Source organism: Toxotes jaculatrix, chromosome 23 (assembly GCF_017976425.1).
Source record: "Toxotes jaculatrix isolate fToxJac2 chromosome 23, fToxJac2.pri, whole genome shotgun sequence".
In the NCBI taxonomy this organism is placed as follows: Eukaryota; Metazoa; Chordata; class Actinopteri; family Toxotidae; genus Toxotes; species Toxotes jaculatrix.
Window position 1 is genome coordinate 15,094,003 of NC_054416.1, and position 25,707 is coordinate 15,119,709.

Here is a 25,707-nt window from a genome sequence, read left to right on the forward strand (position 1 = left end):
TTGAAAATATGTTTTCTATTTATATTTGGAAAATCCAGAGGACCAAACACATTACCCAACTTTATAAATACTTTATTTGCTATTACTTTCTCAAAGTGGGGAGAAAACAGGAAATCCCTAAAAAAAAAAAAAACATACATCACACTGGAAAGTTCAACAATAATAATCTTCCTCACACTGAATATGAGTCAGAACATTTAAGGCGTTAGAGAAGAGGATCAGTAGCAAAGATTGAAATGAAAAGGCACATTCAGATTGTAGTTTGCGTCCAGCCAAACTCAACAGTCCACTATTCCAGTGCAGCTGCTTCAACACTGGAATGGTTACAAACATACTGTTGGCTTTCCATTAAGTGTTCAGTTTTTTTAAGAGGAAGATGACATTGGTGGAGTCGCCAAAAGCCACTAAGATCACCCCTAACCAACACGACATGTGAGCAAGCACATTTATACTCCAGATGATGAACCCTTCATTGAGATACTGTATCTTTAAGTCTTCAGGGTAAACGTTACATTTACTGAGTACATTACATTTACATTTAACCTCATCAATCAGCAGCATTTTTGTCTGTTGTCCAACACTCAACTCTTGTAGAGTGTGAAGAACATTTCAGCCTTGAGGTATCACCAGCAAGGACTTCGTAATCCTGCTTTTCTCCAGATGTGTATTGAGTCCCTGTGATTGACATCTGGAGAAAAAGCTTGAAAAGTTGACAATGTTTTAAGTGATGACCTGCAAGGTTGAACCAGCAGTAGTTTTACATGACGACATTCTATTGGATTTGAATTGTAAATCACAGTGACAGGTAAACAATTCAACACATACGAAGAATAAAGTTTCTATTTACTAAACAGATTATCTCTGATTTCTGTCAGTGTTTCTAGTCATTAACACTTTTTCTTCTGGAACAACGAAATCAACTGAAATAATTGTCTCAACATTGACCAAACATGGTCTCTTTTTTTCCTCCCATACTTAGCACCCAAAACATATAAGCCCCCGCCCCCCCTCACCAGGTGACGCCAGAAATAATATGTCTTAGGACACCTAGGGTGCATCTGGGGGGGAAACATCTTTTTAGGAAACACCCAAAGAAACTGATTTCCAGCCATTTAAAAGACACTACCTGAGTACATCTTCCACTCAACTCGAGACTATAATGGTCCTATCACCAGAGAAAAGAAACTCACATTATACATGACTGTTAACGTCAGCTGCTACTCAGTGAAAAAGAATCCAGAACAAAGACAACTGGAATGAAGTAAATTAACCAGTGGAAAGACTGAGTGCAAAAACCTCTTCTGCATAGGAAAAGCGCAAGTTGCAGTTACATGTTCAGCTTTAGAACCTGAAGTCTCTCAATTCGAACATTTCCCACAGGAAGCATCTGTCCTGGCTCATTAAAGCAAACAGATTTAGAGGATCAACATCTCGGAACATATTTAGCTTAGCACGCGCTCTTTCTGAGCAAAACCCAGCTGACTATGGGGGCTAGCTTTCAAGTTAGCGGGACACATTACATAAGCTAAAGGAATGCAGACAGATAAATATTCCAGCGATAGTTATATGTGATAGCGGAGCATTTTATACACCATGAGTGTATAAAATGTTCTGGTTTCAGGCTTCCACCAGGTGTTGGAACCTGGCTGCAACGATGGGTTTGACGGCAAAACAAGTGTACTTCACAAAATGTTTTGCTTTTACTTTATCAAGAGAAATTCAAATTACTGAATCCATCCAGATTTTATCGCTGCTTCCTGGTCTCAACACCAGCAAAGGCAATCTGGGGGTTTCCTGACTGGGAGTCCCACAAGGACACCAAGAGCTGCCCTTTCAAAAATCCGTCAATCATTACTCTTTAATAAAATGTAAATGTACATATCAGCAAAATCACACAAACACAGGAAGGGAATTCAATCACCCCTGGAATGTAGGCTTGAGGAACATGTTTTTAAAAAAGTCAAAAAAAATCTAATAAAACTCTGATGGGATAAAAATGTTAATTGGAAGGAGCAGAGGTAAAGTTGTCCAGTGAAATGATGAACCAGTGAAATGAATGGCTTTTCTTTTTCTCACCACATCAGCACCACTCCTCCTCCTCCTCCACTCCGGCCATTTACTCCACCCCTCCTTCTATCTCCCCTTCCAAGTCTCGGTGACGGCAGGCCATCTCGAAAATATCCTCCTTCAAGCAGAAGACGAGGCTCCGGTGGTTGGACAGAAGGATCAAAACGCAGATGTAATCTCAGTACAAAACTCCTCCACAGGTCATCTGACAAGGGAAACAGGAAAAAGGATTGGGTTAGCACGCGATGGCTCTTACTGGTTCCAGTTAAGAACTAGAGTATGTGATGGTTCTTAAACCTCACACACCTGTTCCATCAACCTTTTTACTCATCTGTCTTTGAAATGAAACAGACACCTCCTGCAGTGCTTGGCCCTTTAATCACTGGATGAAAGTTTATCCTTTTTTTGTTTTGTTTTCATATGATTTGTACATTTTATACCTTTAGCGCCAAATTCCCAAAACATCCCGAAAGAGTTTGAACTTCCTAAAGAAAAAAGTGAATGTGAACTACACATAAGCTCTTTCCAAAAGTTATTCAAAGGCAGCTGGACTTGCTTGAGGGTTCTGGAAGATGTTTCACCTTCATCCAAAAGGCTTCTTCAGTTCAGTTCAATTCTGGTGGGAAATCCAGGTATTTACCTTATAGCAGGCTTGTTCACTACTTGATTGTCGTTGAGGTCACATGACTTACAATGTGAATGGGAGTTGATCTGTCTGAGGGGGAATTCCAAAACTGCGTGAGTGGTGTCGTAGAACACCTCCTCTGTTGAATGACGGCAGTTCCAGTTTGGCGCAGATGGCTTCTTTCACTCCTCTCCCAAACCATCAGTCTTCTCTGGACACTGCGTTGCCCCCTTGCCCTTCAGGTGTAGGTGGCCTCCTGAGTCCTGACCTGAGCCCTTTGTTTCTCCAATGTACAGGTCTGTAGATTTCTCCCTGCACTGAACCTCATACACTTACATTACTCTGATGCAGACACAGTTTGGCGGTAACCACAACTTTTGAGTGCTTTCTTTATGTGTAGTTGTTCCACTCAAAATGTAGTCTTGAGATCATTCCCCAGACAGATCACCATCCATTCACACCATGTCTCATGTTACCCTAACAACCCACATGTGACATCAACGACCCTTGAGGTGTGAACGACTCCACACTAAGGTAAATACCTGGATTAACCACCAATCAGTTAGAACTGAAGAAGCTTTTCTGTAGCTTTTGGAAATACCATGACCTGGATGACTGAGAATCTTCACAGGTAACACACCAGTTCCTTGTCATATGTGGAAAAAGGAAAATACGAGCTCAGTCATATACTATATTTCAACATATATAGGTATCAGATCTTTACATAACATTAAGGCTTGTTTTACGTCAGTTTCCTAAACTTTGACCCAATTTTAACCTCACTCCCCCATAAAAGTAAGGAATTCCCACTCTGTTTTCTTACCTGCAGGCTGCCTCCTGGATTGGTTCCAGCACTAACACCTTACACTCTCTCTTGGCTATTTTGTTCAGTGAAATGGGGGCGTGGTCAGCAGGCAGGTAGAGGGCTCTGCCCACTGGAGATCCCACAGGGGGCGAGACAGCCCGACCCTCCATCATACTGCCTGATCTGTGATGTGGACATGATAATAGACAAGAATGTCAAATGTCTTTACAAGACAAATGGAGTTGGCTCAAATCAGACTTCAGTTTTCTTTTATTTCTGTACAATGTGTAGTTTTGGGAAGAAGACTAAAATCCTCCGTACCTAATGTGGTGCGACCTGGACGGCTGCTGCTCCTGGTGGGAGAAGCTCTGAGATCGGCCCAGGCTGCGTCTCTCCAGGAGCTCTCTGGCTGCAGGGCCGGATGACAGTGGCGATCGAGGCCCTGCTGGAGGAGTGGATGCCGAGGCTGTGAACTGGAGCTTCAGTTTCATATGCTGGCTTAACTACAGTGTTATCATGGAAGATAGGAACAGACAAGACGGAAGAGAACTTTGAGTATTATCGCATGCAGCAATGTTCATATTGTAAACCAAAACCCTGGCAAACTAGAGTTAGCGCTTCGTGGTTGTTTGCCTCCGCCAACCAAATCAAGTTGCAGCTTACATCCACTCAATTCAATAGACCATACTCTTTATAAAATTATCTACAGAGACCCAGCATTTCCCCCAAGAGCAAGAACTTGGCGATGGCGACATCCATGTCTGTCCAGACTCATTTAATATGTTAGTTATGGCAAAAAACGTGTTTTGTAAGGTTCACAGTGACCTTGACCTTTGAGCACAAAAATCTAATGAGTGCATCCTTAAGTCCAAGTGAACCAGGCCGGTTGAAATACAAGGCGTTTTCCTTTTTCGTGGTCAAAAAAGGAATGACCGTCCCCTTAACATCATATAGTTTGTGTGGGAAAGCGAGAGAGCGAAAGAAAGAAAGGTGATATGAGGCGGCAGGCACCAGGCAGTGGTGACATGAGCCCCAGCGGGCATTCAGTGAAGGAAGACTTGCAATGTACTTAGTATATGACACACCCAGATGCATTATTTCCTTTGGTACCTCAAAGAGTCCAGTCCCGAGGATCTGGAAGGCCACGGTGCAGGAGAGGCTGGAGCCCTTCCTACACTGTCCCAGGTTATTGAGTGGAGACTGGCACACCACTGCTCCCACTCTGGGCTCCTGCTGACATAGATGACTATGAGCTGAGGAATGGAATGGATGGAGGGATGGGGGGGTAGGAACCAGGTGGGAGAAGGAATGCAAAGTTAGATTAAGACATAGCCTGTGCTCTCACTTTCCTTTTTTAACACTAATACTGTGAAAAAAAAACAAACAAAAAAAACTTATATTTTATTTAACTCTTTAATTTTCATGTAAGTGAAGGCCTTTGAAGAAAGCAAGGAGCGCTATGACAACTCTGACTGATTTTGAAATAGGCTTTGAATGCATTTGGTTTCCAGCATCGCACACAGTGTAAAGGTGGGAGGAAAGGTGGGGGTGATTGGTGTGGCGATGTGTTTGGGCAGCAGAGGGGCTGGTAGTGTAGCCTGTTGCTGCCACAGGAAATTAAGTCATGGTCAACTGGCCAGGCAAAAAAAAAGTAGAAGTCAGGAAGTGAGACTGTGTGATGGTTAAGTCCGCTCCTCACCTTCAGAATTCCAGATCAGACGGACGGCCAGGAAGTCCTGCAAGTTGTTCAGCAGGGTGTATTTTACCCAGAAGTGCTCCAGAGGCCTGATGGCACTTGGGCAGGAAGCCGTCATCACCAGCTGAGGACGATCCAAGCGGATACTAGGCAACGAGTAACAGCTAGAAATGTATCTGGAAAAAAAAAGCAAACAAGTATATACATCAAGGAACAGGATCAGGGAACTTGTTCACCTAAATGGAATGCAGGTGTTTTGCTTGCTATGACATACACACATACAAACACACAGACGGCTGAAACGAATGATGCCCATTAAATCAAAGGCTAAACCTTCAACTGTACAAATATTATTCCAGAGCACTCTGAAATATTTCACTGTAGAGATTTGCTACATGGCTACATTTCAAACGTTGAACAGTTAGAGGAACAGTTACCTTGTGAAAGGAAGTGCTGGAGTATACCATTGTAACACAGCCACCAATGGAACTTCCAAACCCTGCACAGATACACAATAAACTCACTATCACAAACAATTTCATACATGTAATTTGGACACAGAAAACTGCAGGAAGCTGACATGGCCTCCATCATGTCTTCTCACCTCACTGGAGTCCTCCTCTGCTTTGTTTTGTAGCTGCAGCTGGAACAGGAAGTTCTGCTCTTCCAGGGTACTGAGCTTGCAAGGTAAACACGATGACTTGCTGCCTATTCGACAGAATGAAGCCATGGTGACCTCAGCTGACTGGTGGCTTTAGTGTGAAGAGGAAACAAAAAAAGTGTTTGTTAAGCACATGGTATATAACTCCTAAATTGATCACATATGCTTAAGTCTGTAAAAGCTGAACAGCTGGGTCAGCAGAAGAAAAGCTGGTTCTATTTCATTCTGGGAATACAGCAAGTGCACATGTATTTTACCAGACATTGTCAACAATGAGAACTGAACCATCTGGCATCACAGGGAGGTAGGACGAGTTATAGTTAGGGAGGATCTTCACATCTCTGATGCACACCTCCTCCTGAGAGGCGCAGTTCAACACTGAGGAGAGACGAAGAAGGGAGAAGTTGGTAACACTCATCAGCTGTTTGTTTCTGATAATGACTGTTGGGACGGGCTGGTAATGAAAATGCATTTCTGATGGTTTGTCATCCTTCACTTTCTTTACTTTGTTCAGCAATTGTAACAAAGGAATTCTCCCTGTGGGGATCTTTATAACATGACAGGTAAGACAGTTTGGTGGGTAAGGGTTGGGGGGTGGGGGGGGGGGGGGGGGGGGGGCTGATGTGTTTGTGTGTGTATGTGTGTGTGTGTGAAAGTGAATGTAAACTGCTGGTCTTACCTTTGAGAACAGTCAAGTGTTTTCCAGAGACGGTCACCTGCTGACACTGGATGCTGGGAGGTGGAAGGACATTTAGGGTGGTGCTGACTGTGAATGGAAACAAGACAAAGACATGACAGTTCAAACCAGGCACTTTACACCACTACGGGTGTTCAGCAGTCACTGTCGGGTTGATTAATGCTAATTACATGAAATCTATAATCCATTTGGACTGATTATGTATGCTAACCCTCTATGTGGGCCCAAAGAATTCAGGCCCCGGGCTTATGTCTGGTGTTGGGAGAGACAGAGTGTGTATACCCTGTGCCTTGAAGTTGTTCTGGTCCTGTCTGAAGGTGTGTGTCGGACTCCTGAGTTGCAGAAGAGTCAGGTAACCATGTTCCTTCACCTCCACCTTTTCCTCCTCCTGCTTCCACACCGTCACTATGATCTGACACCACAGAGAGGCATAGAAATACACAGCAGGACCACAAATTTATCACAACTTTGGTCTTAGCTGAAATCCAAAGTCTGGGGAAGTTATCACAGATGCGAACAAGCAGTTGGAATGCTGGGTGGAGCTCTATCTCGAGCTGTATGCCACTAACAGCATAATACCTGATGCTGCCTTGAAGCCCCAGTTTCAGACCTAGTAGGTGCTCCTGACACTGAAGTAAGCAGCAGGATTTTCAAAGCTGTGGCCATCATGTCCACCATAAACCAGACAGGGTGGAGCAACAATCACCTGACTAAGCATCTACCAGGCCTGTGTGATCAACACTCCCCTCTTTGGCGGCAAAAACTGGGCAACATATGCAAGTTAGGAAAGAATCTCTGCTGCCTGAGACACATCCAGGACATCCCCGGGCAGGGCAGAGTCCTGGAACGTGCTGGCATCCAGAGTCCGTTCAGCTACCTCATGATGGCTGGGGCACATCCATCAGATAGATCTATGACACACCCCAAAAGAAACTCTGTGCAGTGTACGGTGAATGAGAACTTAAACTGATGGAACCATTCTGTAAATCTAACATAGTCAAGTCTCCCTCTCTGATGTGCTGCATTGCCCACAACAGTCTAATACAAGGTACAGAGGTACCAATGGAATAGTTACCACAGTATAAACAGATGAGATATTTATCTTGTCTCACAGTGTACAAAGTAATACACCTAACCCTTTTAGTCAGTATGCAGATGTGTCTGACCTTGGCTTTGAGTGTGTTGACTGGCAGCTTGTCCAGACAGACAGTGAGACAGAAGATAACTTGGTCATCCAACACCACAGCAGACTGCAGAAGGACAAACAGAAGACAAAACGTTAAACATTATGGACAGAGAGTGTCACTAAGCATCTCTATGGTGACTATATGTGAAGTGAATTAGCCTAAAGATAATCAAGTATTGTAACACTGCGACTAACAATTACTGTCACTGGTTAATTAGCTACTAAGTATTTTTCTTGTTTAGTATGTATAATAATAAAAAAATTAGTATGTATGTAGAATAATTGTTTAGTATGGAAAATTTAGAGTCTCCAATTAACCCAATCTGCAAACCCCAGCTGGTGTATTCAAACACCAGAACCTTCTTGATGTGAGGAGACAGGGCTAACCACTGCACCACCGTGACACCCTACCGATCAGACAGTGTGAATACAATTGCAAAGTCAGCCTCAAGGCAGAGCCACCAAACCCCTCCAGCAAAGATCAGCTGAAAAGAATCATCTGTGAAGAAGCAGAACAACTGTCCACAGATTAGTGTTAGACTGGTATCATCCATGCCCAGGAATCTGTCATCAAAAATAAATAAATGCAGACATACAAAATAGAATAAAAAGACACAAGAATGGAATCTCACTAATGAATCTTAAGGGTTGATTGAAGGCAACTGGACTTCTTGTTTGATCAACCCTTAGGATACGATGACCTGGATGAATGAAAGTTTGTGAACCCTCCAGACATGGTCATTGTTTTCGTAAAAAAATTAAAAATAACCTGATGAAATGAACATCCAAATTCCAATTTGTAAAGCAGACCATCCAAATAAGGAACACATAGAAAAAAGAGATATATTTTCATTATTTATTCAACTAATTTATCTCTCAAAAAACTGAAAATCTGCTATGTGCAAAAGTATGTCAACCCTTTTAGTTAGTAGCTTGTGACACCCCCTTTTGCAGCCATTATTTCAACCAAACATCTTCTGTAACCACGAAACAGTGTCTCTCATTTGCTTATGGGGATTTTTGCCCACTCCTCCTTGCAGAACTCAGCCAGTTGAGAAAGGCTGGAGGGACATCTGGCATGTACTGCCCGCTTCAGATCTTGCCACAGAATTGAGGTCCGGACTTTGACTAGGTCAATCCAGAGTGTGAATCTTCTTTCTCTTAAGCCATTCCTTGGTCATTTTTGCTGGAATGCTTTGGGTCATTGTCTTGTTGCATAATCCATTTCTGTCCAAGCTTCAACTTCCTGACTAATGCAAGGAGATTCTTGTCAAGAATTTGTTGATAGGTCTGGGAATTCATGGTTCCCTGGATAATATGGAGGTGTCCAGGTGTGGAGGCAGAAAAGAAGACCCAGATCTTCACATTTCCACCACCATGCTTCATTGTTGGGAGGGGGTTCTTTTCTTAATATGCAGTGTTGACTTTTCTTCAAACATGGCGCCTGTGATTGTGGCCAAATAATTCAATTTTGGACTTATCTATCCAGAGAATGGACTTCCAGAAGGCCTCTGATTTGTCCAAGTGCTGTCTAGCAAAGTTTAAACGGGCAACTTTGTTTTTTCTTGAGAGCAGAGGTTTCCTTCTAGCAACTCTCCCATGAATGCCATGTTTGTTCATTTGTCGCCTGATTGTAGACGCATGTACATTTATCCCAGATGCTGCCAAAGTGGTCTGTAACTCTCTAGAGGTGATATGTGGGTTGGCCTTTACCTGATTTATTATTTTTCTGGTGCTTCTTGGTGAGAGTTTTGATGGTTGTCCACCTCTGGACAGAGTTGCAGTGTTGCTGCAACTCTGTCCAGAGGTGGACAGAGTTGCAGTGTTGCTGAGTGCCCTCCATTTGTAAATGATTTGTGTTACAGTGGATGGATGGAGCTGGAATCTTTTGGAGATGGTCTTGTAGCTTTCCCCAGACTGATGAGCTGTCACCACCTTCTTCCTGATGTCCTCTGACATCTCCTTTCCTCTCAGCATTGTTGATCTGTATGCTAGGCCTTGGCACAACAGTGGTTTGGTTGGTTTCCTCTCTCTTTTAATCAGTGCTGCTCAAAACCTTTCCTAAGGATGTCTTATTTGATTGGTCAGCTTAATTGATTACTTGAGCACACACATGTTTCACTTGAGCCTATTACTGACTTGATTTTACCAATGCAGCTGGGGTTCACTTACCTTTGCACATACTCTGATTCCATGTTTCATGTAGTCTGCTGGCTACTGACGCAGTTCCCTCAAAACAAGTACATGGAATTGCTATACATATACCTGACATTTCATATATAAAAACTGGTGATGATATAATAAGAAAATCATGGTAAAACAACAGAAAAATCTAAACTACTCAAGGGGTTCACAAACTTTCAAGCAGCACTGTATCTCACTAATGAAGGATGTAGTAACTTTTGCTGGAGCTGGTCCTTTAATATGGAACTTTCATTATAGTTTGATAAGTCATCCGTTTTTCAAATGCATTGGGTTCATTCTTCCTAAGCTTTGGCTAAAACACATACCATTTTTTAAATGGACCTCACACAGTCTGGCAGTGAAGGAAGGGTAGACTGCTCTTTCTCCTTCCCCTAGTAATCCTTATCCGTTGCCATGTGCCTGATGTGCAGCCTCTTGCTCCGACTGCCCCCTTTTCTCCCTGTCTCCCCTCTTCTTTTTCTTCTTCTGCCCCTTGTTGCTGATTGGCTTGAATACTATTGTGCGGCTTGGTCAGAGATATTTTATTTCCCATTTACAGTGCCATACAGGTAGCATACTGTGAGGAGATACTCACTGAATTTGAGAAAAAGTGTATTGCTTCAGAACTGCTTACTTCACCCTGAAGGCCTAACTGCACTTTCAAGTCTAGACACATCTGGGGCACAAAGATTACAGCAACAGGCAGAGCAAAGGTTGTAGGTGTTTGTTTCTAAGACAATCAAATACACAAGAAGAATAAAGCCCAGGGTCAGTGTAGAGAGGAAGTCACTGTGGTTTGGTTTCTTGTCAACAAAGCAGCAGTGTTAAGGTTACTTCCTATCACACTGTAGGTAGACCAGTATAACGTGTGGTGACGACAGTGAAGTTCTAGTTTGGCCCCCCACTACATTCACAAGCCATTGTTTTTAGGGAGATGTGAGGAAATGGCACCACCAGGAGCCACTATTCAATCCATCTTACCTTCACCGGTTCCTTCCCATCCTGTCTCCCATCAGCAGCCGGGCTGTTGTGAACTAGAAGTAGGTTGCACTGTCTGAAAGCCCGGTTGCTGTTCGGTCTTCCGCGGCTTCCAGACTCCCTCTCCACGGGCTCCTCATCCCCGCCGTCCTCGCTGCTGCTGCTCGCACTGTCTGGCTGGCTCTCACCGCGTCTCTGCTGCCGACTCTCGGCGACGCAGACACTCGCCAGGGCATACAGAGATGCCACCTGGTCCTTCCAAGGTGAACCACCGGGGCTGTCATTCTTCCCCGTTGGGTGCCGGGACCGCAGTACCAACAGGAACTGGACGGTCTCTCCGAGGTAGACGTGATGCCGCCGCGGAAGAGTTCTGTACTCCACCGGGTCTGAGAGACTCGATATTGGAGCAGCAGGAAAATACATAAAATACTCGCATAGCGATTCCATCATTTGAGGCATTAAGTAATGTTAGCTAACATAAGTTAACATTTGCTGCATTGTGAACAAGCCGCGGCTGAAGTGTCACGAATTTTTCATATATGATACAAAGACCGAATGCCAGTTTGTCAAAATACAAGGCAACTAAAACAGTCTAATACTTCATTATCGCAAATACCATCATGAAAATTACGTTGAAGCGACAGGTATCCGTCCTCCCTGCTTCGTTTCCTTTAACTATTGGCAAGATAAACAGGACGGTTAATGGATGCCCGAAAGCGAGAGCTCATCAGACCAAAGTAATCCATCTGCAGAGGGCAGCATCGATGTAGAGAGCCGAGCCAGGAGAGCCGAGGCCCAGTTTTTTTTTCTCTAACAGAGCAGAAGAATATTCTACAAGACTAAACAAACAATGGACTAAACAAACAATGAACTAAATAAACCGATTAAGTAACTGAAACGACATAGCAGAAGTTGCAGTTGATAAATAAAAGTTAAAAATAAACAAATAATACATTTTACAAATACATTCATACATACAGGGAGGGCATGCAGTAGCATTATGAAAGCCCATGTGGAATTAGATTAATTATTTAAGTCAAAGCAGAAATATTGTGATGTAAAAATCGTGCATTTAGAATTTTACTGAAGAAAAAGAAACAGAAGAAATCTATTAAATATAATATGAGTTATGATGCATATTGTTCTGTTGTTACATATTATCATGTCATTAGATTATTATTTATGATGGACCATGTTTAACCAGAATAGAATGTTGCAGCTGATCAAGGCCAAACTAATTTAGCAATTATTATAGAATATATGTTATATACCAACCAGTTAATAAACTCAAGTGTAACTGTGTAAGTGTATTTCCAATGGGACATGGATGTAGGACTTCCCCACATGACACTTTAATGAAACATGAAGATTCAATTTAAGCTGACTGATATCATCCAGCTGCAGAAAACAGAATGGATCAATGTGAAAATCAAGGAGATCACACCAGTTAGTGACATTTGAGAAATGTGTTTATTCAGTATAAGAAAAAAACAAAAAAACAAAACACACACCCACACACAAAGAGCGTGATCTACTATAAATTTCAACAAATATATGCAGTTTTCAAGTAAGATCCAAGCCAAGGTACACTGTTGCTTTCTGAATGAACTCTTGCTCTTCCAGTTCTGTGAGACATGTAACAACTTGAGACAAGATGAGAGTACAGCCTGCCAGTAACAACCCAGGGATGTGTGGATAGTGTGTGTGTGTGTGGATAGTAGACAGAGATGGAACCTGCTTAAATGATGTGCTCAAATGACCACACCATGTTCCATCGGAGCTTCCGCCCATTCTGACCCCCGCAAACTGAGATTTAAAGAGGTTCTGCATGAAATGTACCTTTTATTTTCTGTATCACACTAAGCAACATACGACATGTTCACGTATGAAAACTTGAATCCGCGTAACGAGCTACAAAATAAGTCACAGTACCGCATCAGTAAAAATCTTTAAACCAGGTTTATCCTGAAAGAATTAAAAACAAAGCTTAGGAAGACGGCCATGAAAATGAAGCACAAGTTTTCATTTTATTTCCTGTTACCTATCAGCAAAGAACGTATTTGTATAATTGAGAGTGTAAGTAGAGTTTACACACTATGTGGAAGACGCTTTCTTAACACTGTGACTTCTGTATCTTTAATTGTGACTTTAAATCTTATAATTACAAGAAAATATCTTATAAGTGAGAGAAAATATTTTCTCTCTGTTACAAGATAAAGTAAAAATCTTGTATTTATGGAATAATAATTACAATTTCTAACTTGTAATAACTGCCATAACTTTTTTCTAAGGATAATAAAATGAAATGTTTTTAATGCGAATAATACCATATATCACATGGTTATTTGAATATGCTGATTTAATCCTCATAATTATTTGGAGAAATCAAACCATTTTCACTTGATCACATTAGAATTCTTTCAGGATCTTGAGGTAAAAACAGTCAGTCATGACAGTAATGTTAATACATGAGTTATGTGCCTTTAGGTAAGGAAGGAGAGGGCTGGGCTGACACTGTTAAAATCAGTATCATGTAATGCATTCTTCCACCGCCATGTAACATGAGACTTTAACCCTGACTGCACATATTTTCACCAACGTCAATAGTAAATACCATCCTACTGTGACAGGCGCACGCTCCCCTCATCACCACTAACCTCTAAAGAGAACAAACCCTGATAAATACAATATGTACAAATGGCAAATAGAACAATAAAATGAAGAGCTGACATTGTTTTAAAGACCTGGTTGATTATCTGACATCATAAGGCATGAAAAAAAAAACCCTACTGTTTCTTCTGCAGCAAACATCAGATTAAGACAAACAAACTGGTGACGTAGCTGTTCTCAGAGCCTTGGCAGCGGAGCTAAAACATCTAAAGTTTGTCCTGATGGTGGCACTAGAGGAAAGATCATGGGGGTGGGTCATTTAAATCAGGTGCATGTGCTAAGTGAATTTTGAGGAAACGGCTCATCACAGCCTGACCGGATGCATTGACAGGTGATCAGAGGTGTGATAATGTCTCCATCTGGGGGGGTCCTTCTCAAAAATGTTTGATCTTACAGTTATGTGTTTAAGTTAAAAAACAAAAAACCTCAAATATCAATATCTGAATTAGCCTAAAAAATGTCTCTTAGTTCTGAATGACCATGTCCTGAAACCCCTGACATTTCAGTCTATAAAAAGCTCCTAAAAATATACAAGGGATGGCAAGGTGCAAAATAATATGAATATTGTGACCAAGGAAGGTTCTTCAAATCCATTCAGTACAAGATACTGGATATAAAGGAGACCATTTGAGTCAATGGTATTGCTGTATTACTGTAACCTTGTCAGCGGTGGTTGCATTTTAGTCGGTAACGAAGGAAGAAATCATGCAGGCGCCATACAAAAAAATCCCTGTAATGATGGATAACTGGAGCAAGTGTCTGCAAGTTGAGTTTCAGATCACAGTGAAACAAATATAAACCAGAAGACGCCTGGAAGGAAGCCCCCCACCCACCCGAAAAAAAAAAAAAGAAAGACCATACCACACGACAACCAGATGCAAACCTCCTCTGTGGCAACCAATCCAACTGAACTTCAAATGTTCCCTTTATGTTTGTATTGTTCACTGGGCGACCACACATATAACACACACACATAAATATAATTTCAGTTACAACAAGCACATATTTAGATTTAGAGTTGCCATTTTCATGTCATGGGCCCTAAACCGAACCACATGAAACCACTGACTGACATGATATGGTTCTCTCTGAGTTTAAAAGCGTTATGTCTGAAACCACCCCACCCCCCCACCCCGAAGCTTGTATTCTGATGGACTTCTAACATTCATACCATGTAAAGCCCAGTAAGTAAAAGTAGCAACACTACAATGTAAGAACCCCTCCTTCCAAATAAAGAGGAGTGTTTTAAAGAAAAGTCTATTGAAAGATTCTGTAGTGGTCCTGAATTCGGTTTTCTTCTGAAATAGGCTTCAAGCAGAGATGGTGACTTCCTGTTTTATATTCCATTATATTTCAAAATGTTGATGCTGTTTGTTCTTAATGGAAACAACAACATGTCCTCAGTGTTTATCTGTTGTCAATCTTCAGTGCTGGTGAATAGTGATGGTGTCATTCCAGCAAGTTATGACTTCATCAGCATCACTTATTTTGACAATGACGTAATGTAATTCACACTCATGGTTTCTTCCCTCCATACAAGGAACAGTCTGGCTGGGTTCATGCACAACCTTTAACTCTTTCCTCAAATAAGGCATGAGATATTTGCTTGTTTTCTAAGATATTGTTTTGTACTTGACAATTTAGTACAAGTACATGTTTTACAAGTATTTCCTATTTTGTCTTGTTGTCTTGTAAGTTTTTTTGGGTTGAGTGTTTAATGATTGGCTTTTTTTTTCTTACTATTTCTATTGTTTGTTTGTTTTTTTCAGTCAGTGTTAAAGTCAAGCTCCTGAGCAACAACGTCATCAAATATTCATCTAAGAATATTCATCGAGGTGAAGTTTAAAGACATGCTTTGTGATTCTGTTTGAATGCAACACATCACCATGCTTAAAATTCCCCAAATTCCTGCTGATCCATCAAACTATAGACAGTAATCAGGGGGGAATTCTGGGAAGTTGAGGACCTTAATACTTCTGCTTTAGCAGATTGTTGAAAAGACCAATGTGCCCCAGGTGGTGAGTATCAAACAGCTCAGAACAGAAGTGCAGGCCTCAAATCTCTGTCCTCTGTGTTTCCACAGGATTTTTTCATTTATTTCGAATTATTCTTTTTGTCTATTAACAACTAGCAGCCAATACTCACTTTACAAACTATTTCAGCCATGGAAAATTAATACTGTGTACAAATGCTAACCCCAGTCTGTCCTTGAATGTCTTTGAGGTGTGGAGGTTTTCTGAAAGATACCTAGCAATCTCTGAAAAACCCAGAGGGTGTTTTAGACACAATGACTCTTCTAAACATCTAAATGAAAAGAATTTCCATTCACCGCACAACATTTTCTGCAGCAGACAGAAATTTCCCTCATCCAGATTGTAAGTCTTTGAGGATTCTGGAAATAGCTTTGAAATATTTTAAAGGGCGTGTGTGTTTCAAAAGATCACCAGGTATTTATCTCAGAAAAAAGACCAGATTCTTAGCTCAGTGACTCATGTCATGGTCCAGCCTGAGAGGCATAACTTGGGCTACATTTCAAGCACGTGCACCAACATGAAAATCTGAACTCTCAAAAGCGTCAATAAGAACAGGGAATAAAAGTGGCTTCCATATGTCTGCTGCCACATATGACTGAGTAATAAACAGCTTCGGCTTAAAAAAAAAACAAAAAACAAAGTGGTCCTTTCATATTATTTCTGTTGAGACAGAATACACAACTGCCCTTCGGCTCGTTACTGCAGCCCATGAAAGTGTCCTGGGTGCTCCGAGGTCAAAGGTCGAGTCCACAAGGGTTACACGAACGAAGAGCAGAGATAGTTTTTAAGAAAACAAGCAAACGACCATAAAAGTTGAAGTGCAAAAGGAGGATCTTTTTGTTTTCTCCTGTGTAAACCACACTTGGCTCAGTTTCCCGTGGTTAAAAGACCAAAGGTACTATATTCAGGAAGGAGACTCCGCTCAAACTATCTCAACCTTCCTTTTTCTTGCCTTCGTATCAAAGTCTGGTTGCTCCGCTTTAAATGGCTTCCATCCCAGTCTCTCTCCTCCTCCTCGACAGTCCTCCCCCCAGCCTCTCTCCCCACCGGCCTCTCTCCTGTCCTGGATGAGTCCTGCCTAACAAAAGAGCCACCGGCTGCTGCTACTATCCATCCCTGGCTCTGTTGCCCTGGCTGGGCTTGAACCACAGGAGCCCGTGGGAACTGTTTAGCATCTAGCACGTCTTTGTACTGGATCTCAGGCCTGATCATCCTCAGACAGGCTGTTCTGGTGTTGTTGTCCAGGCCTGGCTGCAGCTCATAGCCGAGAATTTTCACTAATCCGCTCTGGAATGGCCGAATGTTTTTGTCTCGGATCCGGTGCGCCTCCACAGGTTTCCCACCGTCCCTGAGACAAACCCGGGCCAGATCTTCTCGCCGCATCCTGAGAAGAGCTACTTCCTGCTCCATCTGAGCAAGACCGAACCTGTCAATCTCCTCCCAGAAGGTCTGGTTGAAGGCTTTGTATAAGTACCAGTCTAAGGCATTCCACTGCCGCAGCTTGCCCCGCTGTTCCTCCGTTAGTGACAGATTAGGCGCCGTCTTGGCTTGTGAATGTCCACCTCTAACATTGACACCGGCTGCTGCTGCCGCTTTGCCCACCCAGCTCCCGCTCATCCCCCCAGTGCTGCTGGGCTTCTGCTGTCGGGCATTGAGACTGAATGAGACAACAGAGTCCAGCGGCCAGCAGAGGGCGTGTCTCAGCAGGATCATGGACTGGTCAAAGTACTCAGACACAAGAATCAGCTTGAAGGTCCGCCGGATCATGACCTCGCCGCGCTGAGCCAGTGCCACAGAGAAATTAGCATTGTGGTCCATGCCAAAATCAAACCACAGCAGGTTGCGGGCATAGTGGTTGTTGCGGAGACGAGGGTCATAGTATTTCTTGGGGTCATCAGCAAAGTCGCCCAGGCCTTTGGCTTTCCGAAAAGCAGGTGCTACTTCTTTGTAATATGCAAAGGAGGACTCAGCCAGAGAGACCGGGTCCCTGATAATAGAAAAGTAAAACGTGTCTGCTGGCATCACCTTCTCCACCTAAGAAACAGGAAGATGAAAACTTAAGTTACAAAAATATGCCATTGGTGTGATGCAACTCAACCATACAAGCAGTAAACTGGTTCCTTCTGTAGTTACCAGATGATCACCAGTGACCTGTCGACCCCTTTAAGAAGAGAACTCTTCAAGTGCTTTCAGGCAGTGAGCAGGTGCCACTGGTTTTTCCTTTGTTTTAAATACAAACAAAACATTTGCTGCTTTCAGGTGAGTAACTTCCACCACGTTTGACAGGTATTTCACAGAATCCTGGCCCACACCTTTTCATCAGCAGAGGCCCAGTCTGGACCAAGGACCTAGTTTATGATATCGGTTAGTGAAGCTTGCTCTTTAAATTTTGATTACCATTTCATCTATTTTAAGCTATTTGAAAAAAACGTTAATCTCCTTGATTACTCACATGAGCACATAACAACCACTGTTTTCGCATAATTGTACTCTGAATTATAAGACAGCTTCACATTCATCCCTCCCTATATGTTCATTTATGTAGTGCAGAAAATACCTAAAGTCTGATAGCACAAGGGGCTAAAAGGGTTAGGGTTAGCAAGGGGCTCTGCAAATCTTAGATTAACTGTGCATTAGGTGGGAATTTGCACCAAAGTGGCCAGTTTTCCACTTACCAGTTTCCCACTCCCCACTCCTCCTCACTCTGGTCCAGTTCAGGATGTATCCTATTTTAGATCTAATATAAAAATCTCTTTCCAAGTCACGCAATGTCAGCAAATAAACAGTGAACCAGATTAATGCTAATTTGTATGGGCTGACTGGCTTGACATGGAGTTAGCTTATTGTAGTCCAGTTAACATGCTGACAGATGACAGTTGGACTGTGACATTCAGATCAATCCAAGCAGCTTAGCCTAAACATTTACAATGTAGACATAAGGCTGGGTCTGCGGAGTGTCTGTCTGTGGCCCAGCAGATTTATGCCAGCACAGCCTGGTACCCACTGCGGGGGCCTAGAAATTGGTTAAAACATCATGCTGGGCTGCTCACCCAACTTTTTCCATATTTTACTGTGTGCTGGTAACTGACGACATCTTCAAATTTTTGTGTCTAAGCACTTAACACTTGCTCTTGATGGTTGCTGCTGCCAACCAACTCTCAGGAAGTTGTCACAAAGTCAAGCTTGTGTCCCCTCTGATCTTCTGTGCAACTCACCTCCGGCTTATTAAATCTCATGTGATTGCCCATGATGTGGAACTCCACGGCTCTAGGACCTCTGTAACCTTTGACCCTGTGAGCGTTGAAGGGTAGCGGGTAGCCCAACTGGTAGCCCAGTGGCAGGCCAAAGCGGAGGCCACGCTCCTCTCCAAAGCGGTACAGCATGTTGAGCACGGTGCTGCTGGCCGTCTTGTGGGTCTTGAGGAACATGATGTGGGTGTGGGGCTGACAGGAGCCCAGAGAGGGCCCCTGAGCATCAGGGGACGAGAAGATGGAGCGAGCAGCTGGCTGGACACTGCTGGAGGATTGGTAGAGAAGAGGGAGCACTATAAATTTGGATCACATCACAAACTGTGTTTACAGCCCTACAGTCTAGCACCTTAAGGCTACAACAATGGATGAGATGATTCCACGTAATGAATTATCAACTCTGTAGTTCCCGTCAGCTCTCCACTGTCTTTTAGCCTCTCTAAGCTCATTGCTGCTAAAGCAAGTGTTGATGGAGATCCAACCAGAGCTACTGAAGCTGCTGCTGCCAACACAAAGTGTTTTTTAAGGTATATCAGTGCGAGGATTGGACTTTCTCTGTGGTTTTTCTGATGATTCTGTGATCATATGGATCACATGCTGTTTATCCTTTGCAGACAGTAGTCACAGGTGGCTGGAGCCTAAAACAGGTCACAACAGGGTGAGGCAGGGTGAGGCTGGTCAGGGTGGCAGTGTTTCCTGTTCAGACTGTTCTGTAGTTTGCCAGTAACATGGAAAGATGGCGCTGTTGACATTTTACGAATTCATACACAAAGAACTAATATTAAATATGCTTCCTAAAGAAAGCTTGATGACACCTTGCTAATGACACAGATCATATATTTCTTTATGCCAATACGCTATTGAAACCCTATTCTTTTAGAATGGAATATGATTCATTTGCAATGTAATGGAGAACCAGATAAAGTAAAACCAAAATATTTGCATAATAAACATTTGGAGGTCTTCCTTCTTATGCAAAGTTACACAAAGCTGGTTCCATTACCAGTATCAGCCCTCCAGATTACAGAGTCGCTGAGTAGTCTCTTTAAACCTGTGGTACACACAGTATGCATCTACGTGCAAGCAGTCCAAACTGAGTGCGCACAACTCTGCCACCACAACTACCAGCCACATCCGTATACCCATCTGTTACCTGCCTGTAGAAAGCATGGTTCACATTACATACCATACCTAAACTAATATTAAAATCATATGCTGATGTTGCTCCAGGGCTGTTTCTCCACACAGTGATAGCTCCTAAAGAGGTGTCATGTGATTTAAGATTCTATCAGCACATTTTGCTCCTTTCTCGTTCTGTTCAGTTCCTCAGTGTGGTTCTTGTGGTTGCCATATCACAGACAGATGCACGCCGAGAATTAGTCAACTCATCTTGTAAAAAAAAGTCCTGCACACGTCAACTGCCTCAACTGCACAATAAAATTAAGTGTGCATACAGACGCTACTGTCAACAGTATGCACACCTTGAAAGCACCTTCATAGTTTTCTTTTGCCATTTAGTGGCAGAGCAAGGTGAAAACACAACAGCTTTTTAGAAAGTTATAATGGAGAACTTGTTGTCAAGCAGTTGTCTGCTTTCACATCCGGCACACAAAGAGCAACAGCCTTCTAAGTTGACCAACAGGAAAAAATACAACATTACTCACTGATGTAACTGCAGGTATTTTGACTTTGGCAGCTGATAGACAACAAATACTGTCACTTGTGATTAGCATGTGGCTAGAGTTGCGACATACCTGAAGGTTTTATGCATAGAAAACACTGAGCAGGAGTTTGCTTGCTTGCTCCTTACCCAAGTCACACTGGTGTTTATAACAGCACTGGAAAAACAAGATGGTCAGGCACCATCATATCTTAAGGAGCTCATAGTACCCATTACCCTACTACAACACTGTGAATGCAGGCTTACTTGTTCCTAGAGTCTCCAGCAGTACAATAGGTGGCAGCTATCAGGCTCAGGCTTTCCTTTAACCAACACCTAGTTATGCTGCTATAGGCTTAGACTTACTGGGGGACTTCCCGTGGTGCACTGAGCTCCTCTCTTCTCCTCTCTCTCTCTCTCTCTCTCTGTGTTCTCATTCATATCCCATTAATACATGTTACTAACTCAGCTTCTTCTCTTTCCTGTAGTTCTGTTCTTTCTCATCTCTCTCTTCTCTTCTGCTGTCGCTCACTGCAGGTTCATCTCCTCTACTCTTGGTCTTCAAAGCACTGAATGGTCTCGGACCAAAATATCTCATGGACTTACTGGTTCCTTATGAAGCATCCAGACCCCTTAGATCATCAGGGACAGGCCTACTGTGTGTTCCTAGGGTCAGGACTAAACAAAGTGAAGCAGGATTTAGTTATTCTGCCCCTCACTTGTGGAATAAACTTCCGGAATACCTGAGGTCAGCCCAAACACTCAGCTTATTTAAGTCAGGCCTGAAAACACACCTTTTTACTGACGCATTCTCTTAAATTGTCTTAACTGCACTCTTCTTACTTAATTATTTTACTGTTTTCTATTTTTTTTCTGCTCCAATGTTTTAATATATTACTTTTATTCTATTAATCTATTATTTATGATTTTAATGTAATATGATTTGCTTTTATTCTATGATTTTAATGTAATCTGTAAAGCACTATGAATTACCTTGTGTACGAATGGTGCTATATAAATAAACCTTGCCTTGCCTTGCCTTGCCTTGCCTCAGAGCTGTAGAGTCTGGATCTGTGGGCCACCTACTGCCCAATAATTAGTCTCATTCATTAATAGTCAGACTTAATTAGTCAGACTAACAATATGTCCTATTATTAGTCTGACTATAAGTAGTTCTACTATTGAAGTCAAGAACAACTTTAATGCAAAGACTAGGACTGAAACTACAGCTAAAATGAAAATTAAAAACTGAACAAAAAAAAACAAACCTCTTGTTGAAGATGACCCCCAGCAGCTGGCCGGCAAAAGCAATGGCCACAAAGAGCAGCAGCGCCTTCCACATCCAAATCGGACCCAGCCGACCACACACCAGCCATCGCAACATCCTGGGGTGGGGAAGGAGAGGATGGGTGGACGGATTGATGGATGGATGGAGGAGGAAGATGCAGGGAGTAAAGAAGGAGTTAGAGAAGAGAAAAGAGAGCCAGGGAGGGAGAGAGATTTGGGTGAGTCATAAAGAACATGACTAAGGCATCATCATCATCATCATCAGGAGGAAAGCAGCCCTGAAACATCCACAGGCAACAGGGCCTGCATTTTTATGACACTGTATACCAGTAATAACTCTTCCAAAATTTCTTATCAAAACTGCCTCGTCAATATATCCGCTGATAGTCACGTCACACGGATTCAAGGTTTTCATTTGATATATTACAAACAGAGAGGAACTGATGCAACCCTGAGATGACAGATCAGTCCCAAGAATATACTGATATGAACGTGAGAACGTGAGTAACATGAATAACAATACTGATGCTGAATCCAACATCTATATGTCTGTTGATCACTGTGGGTACTTAAAAGCACATTACCACCAGCAACTGGACTGATGTGGGCTGAAAACGGTGTACTGATCTGAGCTCTGCTTCTCTTTGTTGGAGAGATATTATCTTTGACTATGAGATGTAAAACTGTGGAAGTGGAGTGAACAGTGTCTGGATTCTCCTTTATTCAGTCTGTCCCTGCTGCTGTCTGTAGATATCAGTCTGATAAACAGAGCAGGTGAATCCGTCTCTGTCCTGTCTGTCCACCTGCTACTGCTGGTCCACATGTAGATGATGAACCCAGAAACTGCTGCAGGGTTTTTTTTTCCTGTTATTATTCTTGCTGAACTGTTTTGTACATGTACAAGAATTAAAAAACCATTAATGCAACATGTTTTAGTTGTTTTGCATTTGCCAAGAAATCTTTTACTTTATAGGCAGGAAATAATTGGCCAATAATTTGACTTTACACTCTTTTATACTCAAGAACACAACAGTGTTGCTCTCGTGGTGAATGGAGAAGAAATTTAAAGTTCCCAGAATAAATTCTGAGGAGTGAAACAAATCGTAATGCATTGGTTTGTGGGAGATCAGTAAATTCAAATTCCAGCTAACGTCACAGGGAGCAAATCCATTTCTGTTCTCAGTGGCCTAGAACTGGACTTGTGAGCCGTGGCCACATTTGTAGATTTGCATACCACAATGTAAATTTACAGGTCTAAGTAAATGTAGTCGCTGTGAGTGCTCAGCTCCGTCACGCCCTACTGCCTTGTTACACAGTGAGAAATCTAACTTTTTAGATAGATCCATTGTAGTGGCTGCTGTAGCATACTTTCCATATTAGAATGAAGGCTTCAAGAATACAAAATAACCATTGACAGTCAGCCTGGTTCTACAGTGAAGGAAGTTGTCAGTGAATATAGAGAGAATAACACAACAACATTCCTGTGTTTTCTGGACGCGTCCAAAGCGTCTGACCAAGCGTTAACCAGGATAAACTGTTGAGTGAGGTGGTAAACCGCATGAGAGAGGCCTCTTGATTCCTAGAGTAAATACAATAGGAGGCAGATCCTTCAGCTGTCAGGTTCCTCTACTGTGGAACCATCTATCAGTCTGGGTCTGGGAGGCAGACACCCTCTCCATGTGTAAGAGTAGACTAAAAACTTTCTTCTTTGATGAATCTTATAGGATATATCTTATATGATATATGTGTGTATATATGTATACACACAAACAAGCACACATACATATGTACATAGGTTTGAATGAACCTCCCTGTGATTCTCCCTCCTTATTAAATGAGTATCAAACGCGTCATAAACACGTGGAAAGCAGAGGTCACATCATTACGTAACCGTTTCAGGGGTACATGAGTGGTCTGAGCACACTCAGGACTCAGCAGTGCCCCCCACCCCACAGTCTCTACCACAAAACAAAGAAGCCTTTGGTTTAGAACACAGCTTTCATTTCCACACAAACGCGCGCGCGCACTAAGGACAAAATGCTCGCGCTGGCGGAATGAATACATGTTGAAAGAAAGGCCGCTGCGTGTGAACGAGCCCCTCCAGTCCTCCACCCACACCTTCTCCTCTTTCTCCGCAGGATCACAGCCCAGCGCCGCCCTTTATTCACTGCAATCACTGCATCCCAATTCGGTTTAAACCGCCTCTTTCGGCGAGGACCTGCTTCTCCTTCCCTTCCACCCACTCTCACGGCTCCTGCTAGCTGGCTAGTTTTACCTGGCTCTCCGTCTGAAAAGCATAGCTGTGTCCCCGGGCCGGTATCGGTGACGGTGTTATTGTGCAGCTGCAGAGAGCTCGGAGCATCTCGAAGGCTTCAACTGCAGCTCATCCGCCACCGGTACAGATCAGGCATGGACCCGGAGCAGCCCCGCGGACCGAAACGGAACCTGGATCAGTCTTTGTGATGCCGATGGCTCCTTTGGTCTTGAGCGAATCCTTCAGCAAAAATCTCTTTTCTGTGCTCCTATAAGTCCAGGGCTGATTCTGCTGACGGCCAAGACACAGACTGTGTCTAGAGTGGTCGCACAACGAGAGAGACAAAGTGTAGCACTTCCGGACACTTGCAAAATAAAAGCCTTTTTGAGGACATGCAGAAAGATGATCCAGGATTTTATTCATCATGAAGAAACAACTGTTTCTGATCTAAAACCAAAAGCAGACATAGATTTTGCGCAAGTTCTTTGATTTTAATTGTTTTGCTTTCAAGTTTTAAATCGTAACTTACCAGGAATCAGATTCTATGGGAGAAAGGCAAAAACCTTTTTTTGTTAGACTAAAAGTGGTCTAACTTTTTTTTTTTAAATAATGGAATCAGATCATTAGTCAAAGTATAATGGTACAATGTTAACTAACCCTCACCCTTAAGCCTGGTATGCCACTGTGGTGGAGACTGCTCCCTCGCCCCAGTGAAAGAGAAAAGGACTTCGTGTTACAGTGACAGTACAGGTCCACAGGAGACTTCTTTTGATGGTACAGTTTCCGGTGTGTTTGTTTCACTTCTGTCAACTTGATAAAACAGGTTAGCTGAATCTGACGTCATCTTATGATGCTGACAGAAAGGCATCCAGAGAAAAAGCTGTCTCACATCAGACTCCACCTTACTCCAAGGAAACCCTATACTCCATATATATATATATATATATATATGTGTGTGTGTGTGTGTGTATGTGTGTGTGTGTACAAACAAACCTACATTTTACACTGCTAGGGAAAAGGAACACCAGAGTTTTCCTGGAATTTCATGAGCCACATAAAGTTCTGAATATCTCTGAATATCATTCATGACATTCTTTATGTGATAAGCTGAAACAAGTAGAATAACAACATGTTAACTAGTGAAAAGGTCTGGATTTTGGGGCGCAGGTTTTTTGAGCCTTTGTTTCCTCATCTAAGTACTCCTTTGAATGGCATTATTGTGAGTAGTGCCAGCTACAGCTACTAGAAGCTAGTATGTACTTGAATGGAGTGAATCGGAAACGGTAATTCACCGTCAGAGCCACCTATCAGCTGCAACTACCAATGAAGAAGAATCCATTTAGATTTAGATTTGGAACCATCCAGCTGGAGATATGATACATATACATAAACATGTCACACCACACAAACAACAAACAATATACCTAACTGGTTTGAGGGCCAAGACACTGACTGTTTCCCAGTTCTCAAACCAGTTCTATTACTTATTAAGACACACACGCACACACACACAGGCTTTCTTCTGCTGTTGCTCTCTGCAGGTTCATCTGCCCTCAGAGCTGTATCTGGATCTGTGGACCACCTACTGCCCCATAATTAGTCCTATTATTAGTCTGACTGTCATTGGTTCTGCTATTGTTATTTTTTGTACTGTTT

The 25,707-nt window shown here is 42.6% G+C and overlaps 2 protein-coding genes across 8 annotated transcripts; both read right to left on the reverse strand.

Annotated features, from left to right (window-relative positions):
• Positions 1-56: 56 nt before the first annotated feature.
• Positions 57-11,565, reverse strand: trappc14 (trafficking protein particle complex subunit 14). 2 transcript variants are annotated; one of them, XM_041031310.1, is made up of 12 exons: positions 10,903-11,565; positions 7,718-7,801; positions 6,834-6,963; positions 6,534-6,620; positions 6,112-6,232; positions 5,798-5,945; positions 5,631-5,692; positions 5,197-5,369; positions 4,608-4,750; positions 3,819-4,000; positions 3,516-3,680; positions 57-2,272 (listed from the first exon to the last, which is right to left on the reverse strand). In XM_041031310.1, exons 1-12 carry the CDS (start codon positions 11,356-11,358, stop codon positions 2,269-2,271), a joined length of 1,755 nt encoding a protein of 584 aa, XP_040887244.1. In that variant the 5' UTR covers positions 11,359-11,565; the 3' UTR covers positions 57-2,268. The 2 variants fall into 2 exon arrangements, with proteins under 2 accessions (XP_040887244.1, XP_040887245.1); XM_041031311.1 differs by lacking the exon at positions 57-2,272 and having other exon boundaries at positions 3,524-3,680; positions 3,819-3,942.
• A 3,151-nt stretch (positions 11,566-14,716) lies between these two features.
• gal3st4 (galactose-3-O-sulfotransferase 4) lies at positions 14,717-24,314 on the reverse strand. Of its 6 annotated transcripts, none has more exons than XM_041030739.1 (4): positions 24,073-24,314; positions 21,779-21,895; positions 18,818-19,115; positions 14,717-17,636 (listed from the first exon to the last, which is right to left on the reverse strand). In XM_041030739.1, exons 1-4 carry the CDS (start codon positions 24,093-24,095, stop codon positions 16,530-16,532), a joined length of 1,545 nt encoding a protein of 514 aa, XP_040886673.1. In that variant the 5' UTR covers positions 24,096-24,314; the 3' UTR covers positions 14,717-16,529. The 6 variants fall into 6 exon arrangements, with proteins under 6 accessions (XP_040886673.1, XP_040886672.1, XP_040886674.1 ...); XM_041030738.1 differs by having other exon boundaries at positions 18,818-19,118; XM_041030740.1 differs by lacking the exon at positions 24,073-24,314 and having other exon boundaries at positions 21,779-21,928.
• Between the last annotated feature and the right edge of the window lie 1,393 nt (positions 24,315-25,707).